Source organism: Oncorhynchus clarkii, chromosome 22 (assembly GCF_045791955.1).
Source record: "Oncorhynchus clarkii lewisi isolate Uvic-CL-2024 chromosome 22, UVic_Ocla_1.0, whole genome shotgun sequence".
Taxonomy (NCBI): Eukaryota; Metazoa; Chordata; class Actinopteri; order Salmoniformes; family Salmonidae; genus Oncorhynchus; species Oncorhynchus clarkii.
This window is the reverse complement of record NC_092168.1, coordinates 30,646,827-30,671,381: the sequence shown is the minus strand read 5'-3', so window position 1 is coordinate 30,671,381 and position 24,555 is coordinate 30,646,827. Positions and strand designations below refer to the sequence as shown.

At 46.9% G+C, this 24,555-nt stretch overlaps 1 protein-coding gene across 1 annotated transcript; it reads left to right on the top strand.

Moving 5' to 3' along the window:
• The first annotated feature begins 843 nt into the window (after positions 1 to 843).
• LOC139380248 (matrix-remodeling-associated protein 5-like) lies at positions 844 to 24,295 on the top strand. Its single transcript, XM_071122785.1, has 8 exons — positions 844 to 1,043; positions 1,172 to 1,301; positions 1,540 to 1,778; positions 1,925 to 2,076; positions 14,065 to 14,512; positions 14,627 to 18,900; positions 19,063 to 20,098; positions 21,827 to 24,295. Exons 1-8 carry the CDS (start codon positions 859 to 861, stop codon positions 23,982 to 23,984), a joined length of 8,622 nt encoding a protein of 2,873 aa, XP_070978886.1. The 5' UTR covers positions 844 to 858; the 3' UTR covers positions 23,985 to 24,295.
• The last annotated feature ends 260 nt before the right edge of the window (positions 24,296 to 24,555 follow it).

Below are 24,555 nucleotides of genomic sequence, written 5' to 3'. Positions count from 1 at the left end.
TGACCAAGGAGCTATTGAAATTTTAAATTTAGAAAAATTCACATAAAGGCATGTGAGATGAATGGACAAACTAAAGGGTGTGCAATATAGAAGGGTAGTCAGTGGACATTCTGAACCTTGTTTGAGTCCAGTAGGTCATATGACCAATGAGCTATTGAAATTCAAAAATGTAAAGAAATAATTTAAAGTAGTGCAAGATGTAAATCGACAAAAAAACTAATGTGTGCAATGTGTGTCTATGCCATCGGGTTAGCTAGAACCAGTTTTGAAAGTTTTAGGAGTAATGGATAAATAGCTATTGAAATTTGAAAAATTTGATTTGTCACTATGTTAACGGTCCCTAACTGCGGTTGGTGGATGTAAGGAAAGCTACAGGCGAATATCCATTGAATATCCAACCTGAAACTGTCTTTACCTGGGTACTTTAGATAGCTCATTCTTCTCCTTTGTGAACAACTGTTGACATTTTTTCACATACCTTGAAATGTCAGAACAATGTCAAAAATAGCGTGGTCGTTTTCAATGCTGATCAGGACGATAGAATAAACAGACTGAGACTGTAGGCTTATTTCCATGGGAATGTCAGCACAAGCATTGAGAATGTGTGTCAGTGCTGTGTTTGTCAGTGGCATCAAGCCCTCTAGTACACTGGACAATTGTCATTTGCATTGATGACAGCTTTGCACACTTGTCATTGGTTTGATGAGTGTTATTTCATAGTTTTGATGTTTTCACTTTTATTCTACAATGTAGAAAATAGTACAAATAAAGAAAAAACGTTGAATGAGTAGGTGTCCAAACTTTTGACTGGTACTGTAAATATTTCTATATTGGCAGTGAGGGTCCCTCCTATTGAAGATGGCTCCCAGTGTGTGTGGTGTGTCTCTGGCTGTGGTGGTGGTGTTAGTGACCCTGGTGTCTCCTGGTGGTGCCTGCCCTCGGCCCTGCTCCTGCTACCAGCCCACTGAACTACACTGCACCTTCAGGTCCTTGCTCACCATACCACAGCTTCTACCGCAACATACACTACACATCAACCTAGGGTAAGGCTTGTGCAAATAAATAAATAAATATATATATATATATATATATATATATATACACCCCTCCCCCCCCCCCCCCCCCCCCCCCCCCCCATTGGCTGATGCTGTTTCTCTCTGGTATTTGAAAGGTTCAACAGTATCAGCAGGATCCCAGACAGCTCATTAGCTGGTCTGAGGAGGCTGGAGCAGCTGATGCTTCATGGGAATGACATCCGTGAGATTCCCGACCGAGCGTTCCAAGATCTGTCCTCACTTCAGGTACTGAGGCTTATAGAGTTGACATGGAGAGGAGAGGGGTCAAATGAGCTAATGATTGGATGCAAATGTCCATAGTTCTATTGAGCTTAGGCACAGTCTGTATTGTATTTTTGTGTTCATTTGACTCACATTGATGCATATGTATTGTTGTTTATAACTGGAGGGGTTTATACCATGCATTTTCAATTATCATTCATTCATTCATTCATTGCTCCATCCATCCATTTCTTTCCCCCAGGTCCTGAAGCTAAGTTATAACAAGCTGAGGGAGATCTCAGCAGAGAGCTTCTCAGGCCTGTCCTCACTGCTGCGCCTCCACCTGGATCACAACCAGCTGCAGTTCCTGCACCCCCAGGCCCTGCTCCACCTCCCCAACCTCAGACTGATCCGACTGCAGGGGAACCGGCTCCACCAGCTGCACCCGCAGGCCTTCTGCACTCTGTCCCTACTGCAGACATTCTGCTACTCCACCCTCAGGTGGGTTTTCGTGTGCCTTAATTGTGCATTTATTAATCTATTCACTCTTAGTCTTAGGTCACACCTAACAGTAGTGCACTAGAGTAGTGCACTGCTTAGGGAATAGGGTGTCATTTGTGACTGGACTATCCCCCTCCTCTCCCAAGGCATCTGGATGTGTCCAACAACAGTCTAACTATCCTGCCTAGGGACACACTGAGGACTGCCCCTCTTCTGGAGTCCCTGGCTCTGCAGGCCAACCCTTGGACCTGCGATTGCAGCATGGCTTGGATGCAGGCCTGGAGCATCTCTCACCCAGGTGCCTATGACACTACACTAACCCCTAATCCTATACAGAGTCTTAGGGATGAAACATTCACAAATATACATCGGTCCCCGGTCATATCAGCCCGTGGGAAGATGCTTGAGGTTGGGGGTGCTACAGACTTCTATATTGATGCGCTACAGATGGCTATATCGGTCCGCTAACATAGGACTAGTGAAAGCCAGCAAGTATTTAAGTGTTTTTAAAATATATATATATATACGGTGTATATATATATATATATATATACACTGCTCAAAAAAATAATGGGAACACTTAAATAACACAATGTAACTCCAAGTCAATCACACTTCTGTGAAATCAAACTGTCCACTTAGGAAGCAACACTGATTGACAATACATTTCACATGCTGTTGTGCAAATGGAATAGACAACAGGTGGAAATTATAGGCAATTAGCAAGACACCCCCAATAAAGGAGTGGTTCTGCAGGTGATAACCACAGACCACTTCTCAGTTCCTATGCTTCCTGGCTGATGTTTTGGTCACTTTTGAATGCTGGCGGTGCTTTCACTCTAGTGGTAGCATGAGACGGAGTCTACAACCCACACAAGTGGCTCAGGTAGCGCAGCTCATCCAGGATGGCACATCAATGCGAGCTGTGGCAAGAAGGTTTGCTGTGTCTGTCAGCGTAGTCTCCAGAGCATGGAGGCGCTACCAGGAGACAGGCCAGTACATCAGGAGACATGGAGGAGGCCGTAGGAGGGCAACAACCCAGCAGCAGGACCGCTACCTCCGCCTTTGTGCAAGGAGGAGCAGGAGGAGCACTGCCAGAGCCCTGAAAAATGACCTCCAGCAGGCCACAAATGTTTATGTGTCTGCTCAAACGGTCAGAAACAGACTCCATGAGGGTGGTATGAGGGCCCGACGTCCACAGGTGGGGGTTGTGCTTACATCCCAACACCGTGCAGGACGTTTGGCATTTGCCAGAGAACACCAAGATTGGCAAATTCGCCACTGGCGCCCTGTGCTCTTCACAGAGGAAAGCAGGTTCACACTGAGCACATGTGACAGTCTGGAGACGCCGTGGAGAACGTTCTGCTGCCTGCAACATCCTCCAGCATGACCGGTTTGGCGGTGGTTCAGTCATGGTGTGGGGTGGCATTTCGTTGGGGAGCCGCACAGCCCTCCATGTGCTCGCCAGAGGTAGCCTGACTGCCATTAGGTACCGAGATGAGATCCTCAGACCCCTTGTGAGACCATATGCTGGTGCGGTTGGCCCTGGGTTCCTCCTAATGCAAGACAATGCTAGACCTCATGTGGCTGGAGTGTGTCAGCAGTTCCTGCAAGAGGAAGGAATTGATGCTATGGACTGGCCCGCCCGTTCCCCAGACCTGAATCCAATTGAGCAAATCTGGGACATCATGTCTCGCTCCATCCACCACCGTTGCACCACAGACTGTCCAGGAGTTGGCGGATGCTTTAGTCCAGGTCTGGGAGGAGATCCCTCAGGAGACCATCCGCCACCTCATCAGGAGCATGCCCAGGCGTTGTAGGGAGGTAATACAGGCACGTGGAGGCCACACCACACTACTGAGCCTAATTTTGACTTGTTTTAAGGACATTACATCAAAGTTGGATCAGCCTGTAGTGTGGTTTTCCACTTTAATTTTGAGTGTGACTCCAAATCCAGACCTCCATGGGTTGATAAATTGATAATTTTTGTGTGATTTTGTTGTCAGCACATTCAACTATGTAAATAAAAAAGTATTTAATAGGAATATTTCATTCATTCAGATCTAGGATGTGTTATTTTAGTGTTCCCTTTATTTTTTTGAGCAGTATATATATACACAGTTGAAGTTGAAGTTTGAAGTTTGAAGGTAGGCCACAGCGACAGCTCCAATTCACTCAAAATATGTCAATTAGCCTATTAGAAGCTTCTAAAGCCATGACATAATTTTCTGTAATTTTCCTATTTGTTTAAAGGCACAGTCAACTTAGTGTCTGTAAACTTCTGACCCACTGAAATTGTGATGCACTGAATTATAAGTGAAATAATCTGTCTGTAAACAATTGTTGGAAAAATTACTTGTGTCATGCACAAAGTAGATGTCCTAACCGACTTGCCAAAACTATAGTTTGTTAATAAGAAATTTGTGGAGTGGTTGAAAAACAAGTTTTAATGACTCCAACCTAAGTGTATGTAAACTTCCGACTTCAACTGTATATTTTTTAAATTATTATTTTTAGTGGGTGCTGCAGCAACCTCAGCACCCCTACTTCCCACGGCTATGCCTCAAACCGATCCCAATGTAACAAATGTTGCTCAAATTACTTCATTCCAACTCCAAAAGCACAAGAAAGAGGATTTCAACTCTCACCCGCTCAGATCGTTCTGAAAGCATTTCGGTTAGAAAGAGAAGAGCATTCCTGAAGCATTAGTTTGTTTAAATATAATTTGATTTCTGAGAAATTAAGGTAATTGATTTCACCCACATTGGCAATTTTAATTGAATGATTCATTTCAGAGGAGGCTGGTAAGATAAGCTATAGGAGGATGGGCTCATTGTAAGGGCTGGAATGGAATTAATGGAACGGTATCAAACGTATGGAAACCACATGTTTGACTCCATTTAATTAATTCCATTCCAGTCATGACTATGAGCCCATCATCCTATAACTCCTCCCACCAGCCTCCTCTGATTCATATTCTCTTCAATAAATATAGAACCTAATCCCATCCTAACAACCTGTATACAGTATCAGTTCTCTGTGTCTGACAAGTAGTATGGAGCTGCTGCTTGGAGTATTGCTTCTTCAACCTTGTATTCCCTGTGAATCTGGTGATGTTTTTTTCCCCTGTTCAAAGAAATTAGCCGTTGAAGTCGCTTGTATTCTTTACCATAAATGAATGTGAAAGTACCTAGTTTTGCCCACTAAATGCTGCTGTTCCTGCTACTGCCACCACAACCTTTTATACATTTAGCTGATTTATTAAATGGAACACCTACTTTTCTTTGCAACTTTGGGTAGAAAACCAATAGCTTTTGCTCATTACGAAAATAAATGGTGTGGTCAAGCCAGTCCTCCATGAAAGTAATTCAGTTTGTCCTTCTCTTAGCAACCTAATGCTTAAACCCAACTCTCCTCGAATAGTCCAAACAATGGCAGCTCTCTGAGAGGGCTATCCATATGGTGCAATTCTCATGTGAAGACTTTTCCTACAAGCTCAAAACTTTGATGGAGAATTGGGCTAGTGATTAAAATGTTGTGACAACCCTAATAAAATAATACAATTATAAACCATTGCATGGCAGTCATAGGTTTTTTAATAAAATGAAAAGAAAACATCTCTATATGTAGCGTGATTAGTGAAATGTTCCATTAAACCCAACCTGATACCGTTACAAAACACTATACAGTGTGTGATTGGGAATTTTACCATTGAAGACCTTTGGAGACCATAATATTGAAACAATTAGAACTGCTGTTCCCTAATGGTTTGCTTGTTCGCCAATCACCAGGAATGGTCTAACTAATCCAGACCTTTTTTAAAGAAATAAACCATACACAAGAGGGGCCGTTTCCTGGACATAAGTTAAGTCTAAGAGAAGGACAAGCTTAATTGCTTTCATGGAGGACTGGTTTGAATTGCAAGGATGACCACACAATTTATTTTCATCATGAGCTGTTGGTTTCCTACCCAAAGTTGGAAAGAAAATGTTGTGGTAGATTCAATTAACATAAGAGACCATCAACATTGATTAAATGGCATGGTGGCAGTAGCAGGAACAGCGGCATCTAGTGGGCAAAACTTTGGTACTTTCACACTAATTTATGGTATAGAATGCAAGCGATTTGGCTAATTTCTCTGAACAGGGGAAAAAACCTCCCCAGATTCACAGGGAGTACATTATAAAGGTTGAAGAAGCAATACTCCAAGCAGCAGCACCATACTACTTGTCAGACATAGAGAACTGACACTGTATACTGGTTATTGGGGTGGGATTCCTCATGTCTTACTCATTGTTAGGAAGAAATATGGTAGAAATATGATGTTAGTTACTATATTGATTGAAGATTATATGAATCCTATCAATTAAAATGGCCAATTTGGGTACAATCAATTAGCTTAATTTCTTTATTTTTTTAATTAAAAAAAATTTGGTTTCAGGAATTCAGATCTTATCTGTTTCTAACTACATAAACGATTTCACATGGTGGGTGTCATGGCTTGATAAAATCACATGGAATGACCCAACTGTGTCCTCTCCTTCAGTGTCAAACTAACCATGTAATTATGTGGACAGTCATTGATCTACAAGTAATTTTCCATGCCGAAAAACCCCAGGCAATATCAGTAGCCTAGTCAAACTGCGTGCTGTGCGCAGCTATGTGCGCTGACCAATGAAAGGTAGGCCATGATCTGGCACAATTGCACGTCACCTTCAACATTCAAATTTATGCAAAATGGCTTTTGCAATATTAGGCTTTATTAGTTGAGTAACAGCCAATGTAATTTGCTTGGTTGTTTTTATTACATGTGCTATTGAAAATGGTCCAGGTTTAAAGTAGCCTAAGATACCGCCGGAGAAACACAACTCTCATCAGGCTATATGCTGATTGTGGTTTACATTCAATTTGATTTTGATTGTTCAGGTTCACCATCATCAAGTTTTGGTAGTTTTTTTAAAACAATCAGTATATATGGTCATTATTAGATATACATGGTAAAGTTGATGATTTCATAAAGAGGACAGCAATCACTTTTGCTACACTTGATACTCGCATTGCATGGTCGAAGCAGGAGAAGAAGAGAAGCTTACTCCAAGTCAATCAAAACTTCCAAACGATGAGTTGGGGGTGAAATCCAAAGTGGTGCTATATATTCATTTGCTATGTCATAGCACATTTTTAAGATAAATATTGATACATTACTAGCTCTAACACTTTTAATCTGCAAAAATGACAAAATAGTTAGTGGGTGATGGTGATTTCAGATCAAAAGTCAGGGTCTCAGCTCAGGGGCCTACATACAACACAGACATATACATCATTTACACACACACACACACGCACGCACACACACTCACACGCATGCACGCACACGCACACAGACTCCCATACCCAATATGAACTATCGCAAACTACTGATTCAGACGATGCCCAGAAACCCCTGAGGGAAATGAGCCCATACTTTTTTATGCCACTGCTCTGCTCTGTGCTGTTGACATCATGCCATTACAGAATGCAGGCCAGACAGTCAGACACTAATATGAATTCCAGCAGCATTTTTGGTGGTAACCTCATATACGGTGCATTCGGAAAGTATTCAGACCCCTTGACTTTTAACACATTTTGTTACGTTACAGCCTTATTCCAAAATTGATTAAAAAGTGTTTTTTTTCTTCTCATCAATCTACACACAATACCCCATAATGAAAAAGCAAAAACAGGTTCAAATAAATAAACTGAAATATCACATTTACATAAGTATTCAGACCCTTTACTCCGTACTTTGTTGAAGAACCTGTGGCACCAATTACAGCCTGAATTCTTCTTGAGTATGACGCTACAAGCTTGGCACACCTGTATTTGGGGAGTTTCTCTCATTCTTCTCTGCAGATCCTCTCAAGTTCTGTCAGGTTGGATGGGGAGCTTCGCTACACAGCTATTTTCAGGTCTCTCCAGAGATGTTCGATTGGGTTCAAGTCCGATCTCTAGCTGGGCCACTCAAGGACATTCAGAGACTTGTCCCGAAGCCACTCCTGCGTTGTCTTGGCTGTGTGCTTAGGGTCATTGTCCTGTTGGAAGGTGAACCTTCACTCCAGTATGAGGTCCTGAGCGCTCTGGAGCAGGTTTTCATCAAGAATCTCTCTGTACTTGCTCTGTTCATCTTTCCCTCGATCCTGACTCATCTCCCATTCCCTGCTGTTGAAAAACATCCCAACAGCATGATGCTGCCACCACTATTCTTCACCGTAGGGATGGTGCCAGGTTTCCTCCAGACGTGACGATTGGCATTCAGGCCAAAGAGTTCATTCTTGGTTCCATCAGACCAGAGAATCTTGTCCTTTAGGTGGCTTTTGGCAAACTCCAAGCAGGCTGTCATGTGCGGTTTACTGAAGAGTGGCAGAGTCTGGCCACTCTACCATAAAGGCCTGATTGGTGGAGTGCTGCAGAGATGGTTGTCTTCTGAAAGGTCCTCCCATCTCCACAGAGGAACTCCGGAGCTCTGTCAGAGTGACCATCAGGTTCTTGGTCACCTCCCCGACCAAGGCCCTTCTCCCCCGATTGCTCAGTTTGGCCGGGCGGCCTGCTCTAGGAAGAGTCTTTATGATTCCAAACTTCTTCCATTTAAGAATGACGGAGGCCACTGTGTTCTTGCTGACCTTCAATGCTGCAGACATTTTTTGTTACCCTACCCAAGATCTGTCCCTCAACACAATCCTGTCTCTGAGCTCTACGGACAATTGCTTGGTTTTTGCTCTGACATGTACTGTCAACTGTGGGACCTTATATAGACAGATGTGTGCTTTTCCAAATCATGTCCAATCAATTGAATTTACCACAGGTGGACGCCAAGTTGTAGAAACATGTCAAGGACGATCAATGGAAACAGGATGTACCTGAGCTCAATTTTGAGTCTCATAGCAAAGAGTCTGATACTTATGTTGTCACGTTCTGACCTTAGTTCCTTTATTTTGTCTTTGTGTTATTTTTATTTTACCTTTAGTAGGGTCAGGGTGTGAGTTGGGGTGGGCAGTGTTCGTTTTTCTAGGTTGTGTTTATGTGTTTGGTCTGGTATGGTATGGTTCTCAATCAGAGGCAGGTGTCGTTCGTTGTCTCTGATTGAGAATCATACTTAGGTAGCCTTTTCCCACCTGTGTTTTGTGGGTGAATGTTTTCTGTTTAGTGTATGTCACCTTTCAGAACTGTTTCGTTTCATTCTCCGGGGTTATTTTGTTTAGTGTTCTGTTGAATAAATTAACATGGACACGTACCACGCTGTTACAGATTCACCCACCAACCAAGGACCAGGCAGCGTGGTATCGGGCAGCAGTGAGTTCTGGACTCCTGGACATGGGAGGAGATTTTGGACGGAGAGGGACCCTGGACACAGGCTGGGGTGTATCGCCCGCCCCCGGGAAGAGCTGGAAGCAGCCAAAGCCGAGAGGTGGCATTTTGAGGAGCTAGCATGGCAGCGCAAAAGGGACGAGAGGCAGCAGCCCCAAAAAATTATTGGGGGGCGACACGGGGAGTGTGGCTAAGTCAGGCAGGAGACCTGAGCCAACTCCCTATGCTTACCGTGGAGAGAGGTGGACCAGGCAGGCACCGTGTTATGCCGTGAGATGCACGGTGTCCCCAGTGCACAGGCATAGCCCAGTGCGTTACATCACAGCGCCTCGTATCAGCCGGGCTAGAGTGGGCATCGAGCCAGGTGCTATGAAGCCGGCTCAGCGCATCTGGTCTCCAGTGCGTCTCCTCGGCCCGGGGTACATGGCACCAGCCCTACGCACGGTGTCCCCGGTTCGCCAGCACAGCCCAGTGCGGTCTGTTCCACCCCGCCGCACTGGCCGGGCTACGGTGAGTATCCAGCCAGGAAAGGTTGTGCAGGCTCGGTGCTCGAGACCTCCAGTGCGCCTCCACGGCCCGGTCTATCCGGTGCCTCCTCCACGCACCAGGCCTCCGGTGGCAGCCCCACGCACCAGGCTGTCTCTCCGTCTCCTTCCTCCCGGTGCTCCCGCCTGTCCAGTGCTGCCAGAGTCTCCCTCCTGTCCAGCGCTGCCGGGGTCTCCCTCCTGTCCAGCGCTTGCCGGAGCCGCCCGTCTGTCCGGAGCTTGCCGGAGCCGCCCGTCTGTCCGGAGCTTGCCGGAGCCGCCCGTCAGCCCGGAGCTTGCCGGAGCCGCCCGTCAGCCCGGAGCTTGCCGGAGCCGCCCGTCAGTCCGGAGCTTGCCGGAGCCGCCCGTCAGTCCGGAGCTGCCGGAGTCTCCTGCCTGTCCGGTGCTGCCGGAATCACCCGTCCATTCGGGGGTTGCCGCGCCAGGGGCGCCACTTAAGTGGGCCAAGACTATGATGGAGTGGGTCCACGTCCCGCGCTAGAGCCGCCACCGCGGACAGACGCCCACCCAGACCCTCCCCTATAGGTTCAGGTTTTGCGGCTAGAGTCTGCACCTTTTGGGGGGGGGGGGTGTACTGTCACGTTCTGACCTTCCTTCCTTTATTTTGTCTTGGTGTTAGTAGGGTCAGGGCGTGAGTTGGGGTGGGTAGTCAATGTTTTTCTAGGTTGTGTTTATGTGTTTGGCCTGGTATGGTTCTCAATCAGAGGTAGGTGTCGTTCGTTGTCTCTGATTGAGAATCATACTTAGGTAGCCTGTTGAATAAATTGACATGGACATGTACCACGCTGCATATTGGTCCGATCTCTCCTACTCCTCCTCAGACGAGGACAACGAACGTTACATATGTAAAAAAAGGTATTTTTGTTTTCTAAAAACCTGTTTTCACTTTGTCATGATGGGGTATTGTCTGTGGATTGATGAGGAAAAATATAATTTCATCCATTTTAGAATAAGGCTGTAACGTAACAAAATGTGGAAAAAGAGAAGGGGTCTGAATACTTTCTGAATGCACTGTATCTACAACAGAGACATCTCAGATAGAGAGAGAGAGTCAGAGCTGGAACAGAGAAATAAAGGACACACACCCACCCAGCCCATGCCCTGAGAACAACAGCTGCTGCCCAATGTACATAGACGTGGAATCTTTGGTCACTTTGATAATGTTTACTGTTTTACTAATTTCATATGTACACTGTATTTTAGTCAATGCCATCCTATTCAACCAATGCTGTATATACAGTTGAAGTTGGAAGTTTACATTTACCTTAGCCAAATACATTTAAACTCAGTTTTTCACAATTCCTGACATTTAATACTAGTAAAAATTCCCTGTTTTAGGTCAGTTAGGATCACCACTTCATTTTAAGAATGTGAAATGTCAGAATAATAGTAGAGAGAATGATTTATTTCAGCTTTTATTTCTTTCATCACATTCCCAGTGGGTCAAACGTTTACATACACTCAATTAGTATTTGGTAGCATTGTCTTTAAATTGGTTAACTTGGGTTAAACGTTTCGGGTAGCCTTCCACAAGCTTCCCACAATTAGTTGGGTGAATTTTGGTCCATTCCTCCTGACAGAGCTGGTGTAACTGAGTCAGGTTTGTAGGCCTCCTTTCTAGCACACGCGTTTTCAGTTTTACCCCTAGGATTGAGGTTAGAGCTTTGTGATGGCCACTCCAATACATTGACTTTGTAGGACTCGTTTTACTGTGGATATAGATACCTGTGTACCTGTTTCCTCCAGCATGTTCACAGTGTCCTTTGCTGTTGTTGCTGGGATTGATTTGCACTTTTCGCACCAAAGTACCTTAATCTCTAGGAGACAGAACGTGTCTCCTTCCTGAGCGGTATGGCGGCTGCGTGGTCCCATGGTGTTTACACTTGGGTACTATTGTTTGTACAGATGAACGTGGTACCTTCAGGTGTTTGGAAATGTCTCCCAAGGATGAACCAGACTTGTGGAGGTCTACAATTTTTTTTATGAGGTCTTGGCTGATTTCTTTTGATTTTCCCATGATGTCAAGCAAAGAGGCACTGAGTTTGAAGGTAGTCCTTGAAATACATCCACAGGTACACTTTCAATTGACTCAAATGATGTCAATTAGCCTATCAGAAGCTTCTAAAGCCTAAAGACAAGCTGTTTAAAGGCACAGTCAACTTAGTGTATGTAAACTTCTGACCCACTGAAATTGTGATACAGTGAATTTTAAGTGAAATAATCTGTCTGTAAACAATTGTTGGAGAAATGACTTGTGTAATGCACAAAGTAGATGTCCTAACCGACTTGCCAAAACTATAGTTTGTTAACAATACATTTGTGGAGTGGTTTTAAAATGAGTTTAAAGGACTCCAACCAGTGTATGTAAAATGTACCATATCAGAGCCCATGTATCCACATATGTGTAACGTATATGCAGGAAGCAGGTGCAGAAGGTGAGTTTAATAATCATGAAGATAAACAAAACAGGAGAAGCGTACTGAATGTAACCAATACTGCCTGATTACAGAGGCTACTGAAGACTATATGAAGGGAAAGTAATCAGGATGGTGATGAAGTCCAGGTGTGCGTAAAGATGGAAAGCAGGTGTGCGCAATGTGGGTTGACCGGGGATGTGGAGCGCCAGAGGGAGGGAGCAGGAGTAGGTGAAGAAGCACATTCCTACCTACTAGTGACTGTTGGTGCTGTTTAAGATGAGAAAGGACTTTTTTTTTTATTCATGAGCATGGCCTTATTTCTATTACAGCATATTGAATGACTATCATTCATATTCCATTCACCCAGTTAAATGTAACAGCGATAGGTTTAGGCTACTACATGATACTCAAATTTTCCCTTTACCCATCATGAGGTTGGTACAACTTAGCCTATGAATGAAAGTTTACAACATAGCACACAGTGACACATGGACAGACAGTGACATATTCAATACCGCCTTGCACACTCTTGCCTGCATCTAGCTGATCTAGGTTGAAATCATTAGTCCAACAGTTGCAAACGAGAGTTTCTATTGGACAAATTCAGGTATGTTTATCCCCATTTCGTTCCGTTTGCTTCAGTTTAAGAAACGTTTTTCAACAGAATCGGTGGAATGTCCTTTTTTTATTGTGTTATTGACTGTATGTCTGTTTGTCCCATGTGTAACTCTGTGTTGTTGTTTTTATTGGGCTGCTTTGCTTTATCTTGGCCAGGTCGCAGTTGTAAATGAGAACTTGTTCTCAACTGGCCTACCTGGTTAAATAAAATTAAATAAAACAAGGAACACACCCCTGATCACGTGTAAACACAGTTCACTTTCATAGCAGCCTCGTTGTATTCCTTCTCGCATCTATGCACCCTCCTCCTCTCACCCTTTCCCTTTGCTTGTGGACTTCAATGCACAACACATCAGCTATATGTGACCAGGTGAAAAAACCTTTCCAAGCCAAATCACATCATAACCGCTACAGACAGCCTACATCGTTGTCCACATATTGCCTAAAGAAACGCCATAGTCAACATAGCTAATAGACCTAACGCATTAGTAAACACGCTACAATCATGCAGTAACGTTACAGTTTACAGTCAGTAAGTAGTTTAGCACTTACACCGGCGGGCCCTAGTGCAATAATTTAGTAAAACCAAAAGTTTACCTTGACTTGGAAGAGTTCCAGTGTTGTGTTTGATAAGCATAGCCAGCTAGCTAATAAAGCATCCCTCTGTTTGAGTAGGGTGTTGGAGTAGGCTAAACTAGCTAGCTGCATTTTCTAGCTAAGTAAGTGAAACAATGTAATAAAAAAAACAAAATCTCCCTCTCTCTTGCTTCTCCTTAATTTTGGAATAAATTCATTTGTCTTTGTCAACTAATGTCTTTGTCTCTCTTTGAGTCAACTACTCACCACTTTTTATGCTAGCTAGCTGTAGCTTATGCTTTCAGTACTAGACTAATTCTCTGATCCTTTGATTGGATGGACAACATGTCAGTTCATGCTGCAAGAGTTCTGATAGGTTGGAGGATGTCCTCTGGAAGTTGTCATAATTACAGTGTTGGTCTATGGAAAGGGGTGAGAACCATGAGCCTCCTAGGTTTTGTATTGAAGTCAATGTACCCAGAGGAGGATGGAAGCTAGCTGTCCTCCGACTACACCATGGTGTTACCCTAGAGAGTGCTGTTGAGGCTACTGTAGACCTTCATTGCAAAACAGTGTGTTAATAAATTATTTGGTGATGTAAATATATTGAGTATAGTTTTATCTAAAACTGATAACTTTTTAAATGTTTTACAATTTTAATATTTATGGTCCGCCTCTTCTTCCTCTGAGGAGCCTCCACTGCTACCTACTGAGTCTCAATCAGATTCAATGGAATTGGGATGCTTATTTGGGTGAGGAAATACTGATTCTTCTCTTCTCTCTCAGGGGTGTTGAAATGTCCGGGGCCGCATTGCCTGGTCTGTGCCTCACCCAAACACATGAAGGGTCGTGGCCTTTTGCAGCAGAAAGACCTATCCTGCACCTCGCCTGTCATCTCCACCAATCCCAGAACCCCATCTCAGGAGGATGGCGAAGTTCAACCAATAGAAACCTTTAGAGAGGCTTTAGGCAACGCCTCCCTGGGGATGTCTGACCAACAGGGGAATGCTGTTGATCTGAAGTGTAACATCACACACTCCTCACAGACTCCTGACATTACCCCACCACACCTTTCCTCCTCCTCCATCCCCATCTCCCTCTCCCTCTCCCTGGACTGTGGGGTGGATGGGCATGGCTATGAGAGGCTGTGGAGGCTGCTGGCCTACTACAGTGAGACGCCTGTCAGGCTTCAAAGAGAAATAATGTTGAGTAAAGCCCCAAGACTTGCCTACAGGTATGAAAATACAGAAACACACAAGACACATTCCTGTGTTATTTTCCTCTTTACCTGTACAATTTTGTTGTAACCCCAACACATAGATCAAATCTGTCCTTTCTTGTCCTTCAGGTACAGACAGACAGCAGAGAAGGAGGGCTACTACTATACAGGGGTCAGGGCCAGTATTCAAGCCCAGCCTGCCTGGTTACTGCAGCCCCATGTCAGTCTAGAGCTCAACAGAGCTCAGTCCAGCGCCCACAGGGTTAAACTGACCCTGTCCACCCTGGTGTCTGCTCCCCCAGACCCCCCATCCCCACACTCCTGGGTCCTCGTCCAGACCAACCACACCCACACAGCTTTTACTACAGCTGCAGAGAGACAGATCCACCTGCCCTGCCCTGTCCTCAGCTCTATTGGAGACCTAAGCACTGGAGACCACAGGCTCCAATGGGTTTTCCCAGATGGTTCAACAGTCTCCTCTCCCTACCGCAGCTCAGATGGTAGGGTCCGGGTGTCTGGCCAGGGGCTGGTCCTGCAGAGAGTGTATCACTCTGATGCTGGACTGTACTATTGCGTGGCCCGGGCGGGGGGAGATGTTGATGTCCTCCCCCTCCGTCTGGCGGTGGTAGAATCATCCAATCCTCTCCCAGGGGAGGAGCTAGGCCCGGCTGTGACTGGATTGGTTGGAGACCCTGTCAGTCTGCCGTGCGAGGCCTCTGGTACACCGAGGGTTGAGGTGAACTGGGTTCTTCCTGGTGGGAGAGTGGTAGGGAGTAGGAACGAGGGGAGGAGAAAGGACGAGGCAGAGGTTACTGTCTTGGCCAACGGTACCCTGTCTCTCCCCATCCCTGCGCTGGGAGATGCAGGCCTGTACCGGTGTGTAGCGGTGAACCAGTACGGTGCTGACTCTCTCTCCACCAGACTGACGCTCACCCCGCGTCCTTCTGACACCTCATCACGTATGAGATATCCCATGAGGCCACAATCTGCGGCGGGGGTGTCCAACAGGGTACGAGCCCCTCTAGGGGGTGAGGAGATTGAAGGGGGGGGGTCAGGAGATGATGAGGGGGAGAACATACTGCCCACCAGGGCAGGTTACAACAGGACATGGCGTCCCCCCATCAGATCCCACATGGTGAGGGTGGAGGGAAGCAGACCACCCCAAAAGGGCAAGAAGCCCTTGAGGAGAGGCTTCCCTGTGGAGCAGAGGAGGAACAGGTTGGAGGGTCGGCGGAGCTTTAACCTGGCCAAGCACAAAATAGACCCTCAGAAATGGGCCGACCTGCTGACTAAGATACGTGAAAGGACTGCCCCTAAAATCACAGACTCCCTGTATGTACCACCCCCAACAAGAGCACATACTACCACCTCAGCCCCAACTGAAGCACAGACAACCACCTCAACCCCAACTGAAGCACAGACAACCACCTCAGCCCCAACTGAAGCACAGACAACCACCTCAACCCCAACTGAAGCACAGACAACCACCTCAGCCCCAACTGAAGCACAGACAACCACCTCAACCCCAACTGAAGCACAGACAACCACCTCAGCCCCAACTGAAGCACAGACAACCACCTCAACCCCAACTGAAGCACAGGCAACCACCTCAACCCCAACTGAAGCACAGACATCCACCTCAGCCCCAACTGAAGCACAGACAACCACCTCAACCCCAACTGAATCACAGACAACCACCTCAACCCCAATTGAAGCACAGACAACCACCTCAATCCCAACTAGAGCACAGTCAACCAGAATACAGACAAATAGCAGACATACAGAAAGCAATCACACAACCAGAACAAATCCAGGCAGCATACAGCCAGAAAGTACACAGCCAGACAAAATACAGACAGAGAGAATACAGACAAGTAAAACACAGACAACCAGAATACATACAGACACGACATTACCAAACGGCACACCAGAGGTAAGCGTGGGAAGAAACTCTGATCAACGTCTTGTATTGGACTCAGAGGCTGATACCTCAAAGAGTTCTTCCATAGATGTCCTCAGTCTACAGGAAGAGTGGTTAAACCTCACCCATACATCACTAATCCCAGATCTGCTAACAAAGGATAGAGTGGCCCCAGAGACACCAAACACTTCAGATCCGAGCAATAACTTCCCCCAGAAACCTAAGTCAAACACAGACACAGAGACAGGGACAGAAACAGAGACAGAGGGTTCTCTTAAAAGCACAAAGCCAACCTCCAATGTCAATTGCACTAGCGCAGAGGAAAGGAGACAGAGTGTTATCCCTGTACGGACTACAGGTGAGGGGGAGAGGACTCGAACAACAAACTCTGGAAAGGTAATGTTCTCCAACTCTGTTCCGTCGCGACCCAGAAGCCCCTGGAATGCCAGCAATAGGCCTGGCCAGAGGAGACGCATCAACAGACTCAGAGGACGACCCATGCCCCACCAAAGCGCCCCAGGTCCAACCTCCCCTCTCCAGAATAACTTAAGTCCCACTACCACCAGAGCAGCACTTACAAAGCCCAGGAAACTGACAGCACCTGCTACAACCATTACTATAAGCACTACTACTACTACTACTACTACTACTACTACTCCATCCTTAACTAGGATCACTGCTCCATCAAGCACATCTGTCTCCCCCCCTGCCTTCCTTTCTGCCTCGCCCCCTTCGCCCCAGACATACACAGACAGGGTGACTCACTTAACAAACACTGCTGCTCGGCTCCCTGACAGGTCCCAAGCGACTATCACACACACACGCACACACACTAGCACACACATAGGCAAACATACACCCACAGTCACTCACAGTCACACAGAAAAACAGAGTTATGCTATAACAGAGGGTCAGGTCGGGGCCACTCTAAAAGAACAGGATCCATCTGTCTTCAACCAACACAACCCAGAGGATATCAAAGCAACTACCACGCGGTCTGGAACCACACCAGGTGGAACAACACCTACTGGTACTGAGAAAGAACCCAGTGAGATAGAATCCAGTGAGATAGAACCACTCTACCCAGAAACCAAGGAAGAACTCAGTGAGATAGGACCACCAGCAACTGAAAAAGAACCCACTGAGATAGAACCACCAGCAACTGATGAAGAAGAACCCAGTGAGATAGAACCATCAGCAACTGATGAAGAAGAACCCAGTGAGATAGAACCACCAGCAACTGATGAAGAAGAACCCAGTGAGATAGAACCACCAGCAACTGATGAAGAGCCCAGTGAGATAGAAGCACCAGCAACTGATGAAGAAGAACCCAGTGAGATAGAACCACCAGCAACTGATGAAGAACCCAGTGAGATAGAACCACTTTACCCAATTACTGAAGAAGAACCCAATAAGATAGAACCAGTCTATCTAGCACCTGATGAACCAGAGGAGAGACAGCCAGAGTCAGAAATAGACAGCTCTTTTTCATCTACAAAACAACTACTGCCCCCAACTACAGCTAATACAGCAGCTATCACTGCTTCAGCCATCACCTCCTCTACAGTCATCACTTTTATTAGAAGAACTACCACTATAACTATTCCTACAACTACTACCACTATTCCTACAACTACTACCACTATTCCTACAACTACTACCACTATACCTTCAACTACTACCACCATACCTCCAACTACTACCACTACACCTACAACTACTACCACTATTCCTACAACTACTACCACTATTCCTACAACTACTGCTACTATTCCTACAACTACTGCTACTATACCTACAACTACTACCACTATTCCTACAACTACTACTACTATACCTACAACTACTACCTCTATACCTACAACTACTACCACTATTCCTACAACTACTACCACTATCCCTACAACTACTACTACTATTCCCACTACTACTACCACTCTTACTAGTACAATAGTCTGGAGGAACCCAGGAGTAAACTCCATCCCAGACTCACATGGTAGTCGCTACCGCCCCCCATCTTACCCCACCTACTCACAACACTCCAGCAGCCGGCACCCTTATGTCATCACTAGGCCTGACCCAGTGAGAACTCCACTTCAAACGCCACCCCCTATAAAACACACACCCTCTCTACCACACCCTATCAAGCCCAAACTTCTTCTCCCAGACATTTTAGAGATCCCTTCCTCTGTAGTCCCCACCACCAGAGCTCCCTCCAGCTCCCCAAAGACCTCCCCACCCACCACAGACAGTCAGGCTGGACTCAACCCTGAGTCCACCCTTCCTCATTCCCCTCCCGCGTCTCCAGCCCATAGTGTGACTGCCCAACGTCCCCCTCAGACCTCCGTCTTGCGTGTCCGGCCCCGTATCGCTCCACCTCACATGCGCCCCATGTCTGTCCCAGCTGAGATTGATGCCCTCCTGCCCTGCGAGGCCATTGGACAGCCTCCTCCAACAATCACCTGGACCAAGGTCTCCACAGGTACGCTACACACACTACTCTCAGTTATACACACAATACATTCTACTGTCACTCACATATACACAAAATTTACTTTGTCATACCCACACTTTACTCAATACATTCACTAATGCCACTCTTACACACAATATGCCACTCAATATGTATTTCTGTCTGTCCCAGGAGCTGTGATGTCACTGGACTACAAGGCAGAGCGTTTCCAGGTCCTACCCAACGGAACCTTTCTCATCCGGAGCGTGCAGGTCCAGGACCAGGGGACATACATCTGCAGCGCACAGAACTCTGTGGGCCTGGACCGTGCCATGGTGACCCTGGAGGTCTGGTCCCACCCACCCCGGATTCAGCTACCCAACCACAGAGATGCAACGGTGCACCAGGGGGGTGAAGTGAGGTTAGAGTGTCGGGCTCAGGGGGTGCCGGTTCCTCTGCTGTCCTGGGTGCTACCTGACCTCTCCGTCCTAACCCCTGACCCTAACCCCAACCCTGCCCTTGGAACTCACCCCCGGGTGTCTATATTCCCTAATGGTACTCTGCGTATCTTGGTGGCCGGCCCAGCAGACAGAGGACTGTATCGCTGTGTAGCCTCCAACCTAGCAGGGGCTGGCAGTCTGTCAGTCCGACTCCATGTGTCCTCTCTTCCTCCAGCCATCCAGGAGCCCAGAGAGGAGAAGGTAACCCGGCCCGCTGGTTTGCCTCTCTACGCCCAATGCTCTGCCCGGGGAGCTCCCCCTCCCTCCATCCGCTGGAGGACACCTGACGGCACCTTTCTGCTCCCCTCTCAATTCCTCAACGGGAACCTGTTTGTCCTCCCCAATGCCACCTTGTTGATACGCAAGCTAGCCACTAAGGACTCTGGGAGCTACGAGTGCCTGGCGACTAATGCGGTGGGCGGGGATAAGAGGACGGTGAGGGTGGAGGTGACTGGAGATGGAGGAGGAGGAGAAGTTGTCTCCATGGATAAAATGACCTTCTCTTCCATCAACAGTAAATTTGATCTCCCCCCCTCCTCCCCCGTCCTTAACCCTCCCCTCCCACCCTCCTCCCCCCTCAGTAAGGCTAGGATCCTCTCCACCTCTCCATCCAGTTCTATAGTCATATATGGTGAATCTCTGCTCCTTTACTGTTCAGCAACCGGCAACCCAGAGCCTAGAGTGGTCTGGAGGGTACCTGGCAAGAAACTAGTGGATGCCCGTTACAGGTGCGTGTTTGTCCTTATTGATTACCAATATTTTTAATCGAGTCCAAATTAGCTGTAAAACAGAAACATTTTCACTACGCCTCATGGAAAAATGTGTATAATTGCATGAAATTAGTTATAAAATTGCTAAATCTTCTCTCCACCTCATGGCAAAATGTGTAGAATTGCAGAAAACTTGCTTTAAAACTGCAATATTTTCTCCCACACATGCCCCAGGGCAAAATTGTTGGAATTGCAGGAAATGAACCCCAAAACTTCTCTCCACTGTCAAAAGGCTAGGGCCATCTCTGACTGCATGTCAGACTCGCGAGCCACTGCGGTCCCTCATGAGGAGTTCAGTTTTTTGTGGCCCCCACCCCCATCAAAGTCGCCCATTCCTGGTCTAGTTTGTACAAAACATTAGGAACACCTTCCTAATATTGAGTTGCACACCCTTTTGCCCCCAGAACAGCCCTAATTCCAATGCTTCCCACAGTTGTGTCAAGTTGGCTGGGTGGTGGACCATTTGGGAAACTGTTGAGCGTGAAAAAACAGCAGCGTTGCAGTACTTGACACACTCAAACCGGTGCGCATGGCACCTACTACCATACCCTGTTCAAAGGCACTTAAATCTGTTCAATCTATTCACACTCTGAATGGCAAACATACACAATGCATGTCTCAATTGTCTCAAGGCTTAAAAATCCTTCTTTAACCTGTCTCCTCCCCTTCATCTACACTAACTGAAGTGGATTTAACAAGTGACGTCAATAAGGGATCATAGTTTTCACCTGGATTCACCTGGTCAGTCTATAACCAAGTTTCCATCCACAGTTTTTATGCAAGTAAAGTCATATAAAAACAAAATCACGACAGCTGTGATGGAAAGGAAGTTTCGGTGTAATTGTATAAATGCAGACAGATTATTTGTTCTTTGGACATGGTGGGGTCTTTTTGTGTCTGTAAAATTAATTGTGCAGGAAATGGTGGTAGAATAACCATCACATTGAGGTCAATTTGGAGTCATGCAATGATATGGTGTGAGGTCCTCCCACTAGGACTCTGGAAAGCATGCAGTTTAGTAGGCTACAGATGAAATAACTTATGAACTTCACAGAGTGGTCAAAGTGCACGGTGATCTTGACGCTCCTTTCCAATAAATATTGAGGTTCTTATTCTGGTGACAAGATGATCGATCCTTGACTGCCATTTGACAAATAAAAATATTCTTGCTCTTATCCATAATAATCTCATCATGTAGACGAACCAACCAACACACAATACCGACACTGTATCTGAGAACTGTTGGCTGGAGCGTATGTGATGAGACCAGAGTTGACACATTTGCTATTTAAGGCAACAGTTTTTGTGACAAAGAGTTGAAAATGCGATTGAAACACATTGAACTTTAGATTTTGATTTGGTACATGAAATCTTAAGCGAAAAAGTACATTTTGTGTGAACTATGTCATCACGCACTGATTTTTATCCACAACAAGTCCATTTGGTGGAAACATGCCACTGGTGGGAAAATTTGGATATTTTCTTAATGCAGATTCTAGAATAATTGCATGAAAATCTGTTGCTGTGACGGAAGGAAACCTAGCTACTGTCATGGAAAGCTAGTGACTGTGACGGAAGGAAACCTAGCTACTGTCATGGAAAGAGCAGTTGTTTCTAATGTTTTGTCCACTCAGTTTCTGTGTCTTGTGCTTAGCTAACCTTATCCTCTCTGTGTTGTATTTCCAGTTTTGACAAGAGGATAAAGGTGCACAGTAATGGAACGCTGTATATCCAGTCCGTGACGGAGAAAGACGGGGGGGACTATTTATGTGTCGCGCGAAATAAGATGGCTGATGACTTCCGCCTCCTCCAGGTCACCGTGGCAACAAAGCCTGCTAAGATTGAGCCAAAGCAGCCATCAAATCAGAAGGTGGTATCGTACGGAGCAGCTCTAAAGGTAGACTGTCTGGCGACCGGCCAGCCCGACCCCGCGGTAAGATGGAGCCTCCCGGATGGAACCTCAGTGAAAAGTGTCCTGTTGCAGGTGGAAGAGAGAGGGAGGCGCAGCCGGCGACTGGTGGTTTTTGACAATGGAACACTGTTCCTCCCCTCGGTGGGGATGGGGGAGGAGGGGGAGTATGTTTGCCACGCTGAGAACCATGGGGGGAGGGACACTATGAGTGTGATGGTCAAAGTCCTCGCCTCACCTCCCTCCTTCCCCAGTACCAAATATGAGGTCATCAAGGTGCAACAAGGGGGCACAGTGGCTCTGAACTGTGGGGCTAAAGGAGAGCCTGTCCCTACGATCACATGGCTCTCTCCAATGAATCGTGTCCTCCCAGTGGAAGCATCAGGGCCGGTTGTGGTGCAGCAAGACGGGTCCTTGGTGATCCAGGGGGCTAGAGGGGCTGACGGAGGAAACTACACCTGCCGAGCCAGCAATGCTGCTGGGGAGAGGAGCAAGGTGATGGGGGTGGAGGTGATGGTGACACAACCCAGCTTCACTCTCAATGGAGCTGGGGGTGGGATCAATGGGGCAGACAGACAGATAGCTGTTGTTAGTGGTAGTGGACTGAGTGCTGTGATCTCCATCAGTCAGTCTGCAGGGAGGGATCATAGGGTCAGTGCAGGTAATTGTGTCAGTAGTAATGGAGACTGTAAAGTAGGGGACCAAAAGGTCTCAGCAGTTAGAGGCCAGACAGTTCTTCTGCCATGTCCATCCCAGGGCTTCCCTCTCCCCCGCCTGGCCTGGTTGCTGCCCGGTAACGGGGTTCTCCCGGTGCCCTACTATGGCAGCAGACTCACCGTGCACCGGAATGGAACCCTGGAGCTGAGGGGGGTGAGGGCAAGCGACTCCGGCATGCTGGTGTGTGTCAATCGTGGCGAGAGGGGTGAGGCTCGGATAATGGTACACCTGGAGGTCTCAGACACAAAGGACACACCTCACTCCAGAGGCCCAGTGACCACAGATAAACCTTTCCCAGTAGGCCCAGTTAGCAAAGAGCAACCTCGCCCAGTAGGCCCAGAACAACCTCATCCAGTAGTCCCAGTCAGCAGAGAGAAACTTCGCTCAGGAGGCCCAGACAGAGAGGAGACACCTCGCCACAGAGGCCCAGTGACCATAGTGAAATCTCGCCAGGAGACACCTCGCCCTACAAGCCCAGTCACCAATGAGAAACCTCACTTAGGAGGCCCAGTCAGCACAGAGAACCCTCTGCCAGGAGTCCCAGTCCAAGTGGACACACCTCATCCAAGAGGCCCAGTGCCAGAGGCAGGGAGGAGTGTTGTCCTGGAAAGGAAGCCTGTGGTCACCAGCATATCAGGCTCTCTGGTCAGCATCATCAACGGAGACAATCTACAGCTACCCTGCCCCCAGACAGACAGCCCCAGTCAGGGTTCCAGCCAGACAGAGTCTCTGACCTGGAAGTTGCCAAGCGGGGTGGTCGTGTCTCGGGGCCAGGCGGCAGGGACGGGTCGGTACTCAGTCCTGGATGACGGGACTCTGACGGTGCAGCAGGTATCTGTGTTTGACAGGGGGACCTACTCCTGCCGATCCACCAATCAGGATACATCATCTATCCTGACAGTTCCAGTGATTGTCATCGCCTACCCCCCTCGCATCACCAACGGACCCCCTCCCCTCACCTACACCCGTCCTGGTGTTGCCGTTCAGCTAACCTGCTACGTCATAGCAACCCCCAGAGCGACCATCACCTGGGAGATGCCGGACCAATCCCAGCTCAGGGTCACAGGTCAGGCCCGTCTCTATGGGAACCGGTACCTGAGTCCTCAGGGTTCCCTGGTGATCCAGAACCCGACCAGCAGAGACACAGGGTTCTACCGTTGTTCTGCACGGAACGTCATCGGAACTGACACCAAGGCCTCTTATCTACATGTGATCTAACAGAACACACACATCATTTTTGCCCAAAGAAACTGCAAAGTTGAGTGTAGAAGATACTGTTCAACTAAATACTGAGGTGTTGATTAAAGATTGTAAATAGAGATAAAAATAAACACATGCATCTTACAGCCAGAGTGTGTTAAAGATGTACATGAAATCAGCAGCTGAGAAGCACCAACATTCATCATCAATAAATAAAGTGTCAACACAAACTATACCAGGCTTTAAGAGCATCAGCTCTCAAAACACGGAGACAATCTACAGCTACCCTGCCCCCAGACAGACAACCCCAGTCATGCAATACAACACATTCAGCTCTGTATCACAACCTGTATGTTTACGTCAACCTGCCCTATTTATCTTGTTGTATAGTTATGTACTGTTGAGCAGAGCAAATGTTTGATAGTAGTCACAGAACTGCTCCAGTGATAGTTTTGTGGAGCCTCAGGGGTCTGCAGCTCTCTGTGTCTGCAGCTCTCTGTGTCTGCAGCTCTCTGTGTCTGCAGCTCTCTGTATCTGCAGCTCTCCAACCCTGCAACCTCGACCACTCTTCCAGTCATAGGCTATACAT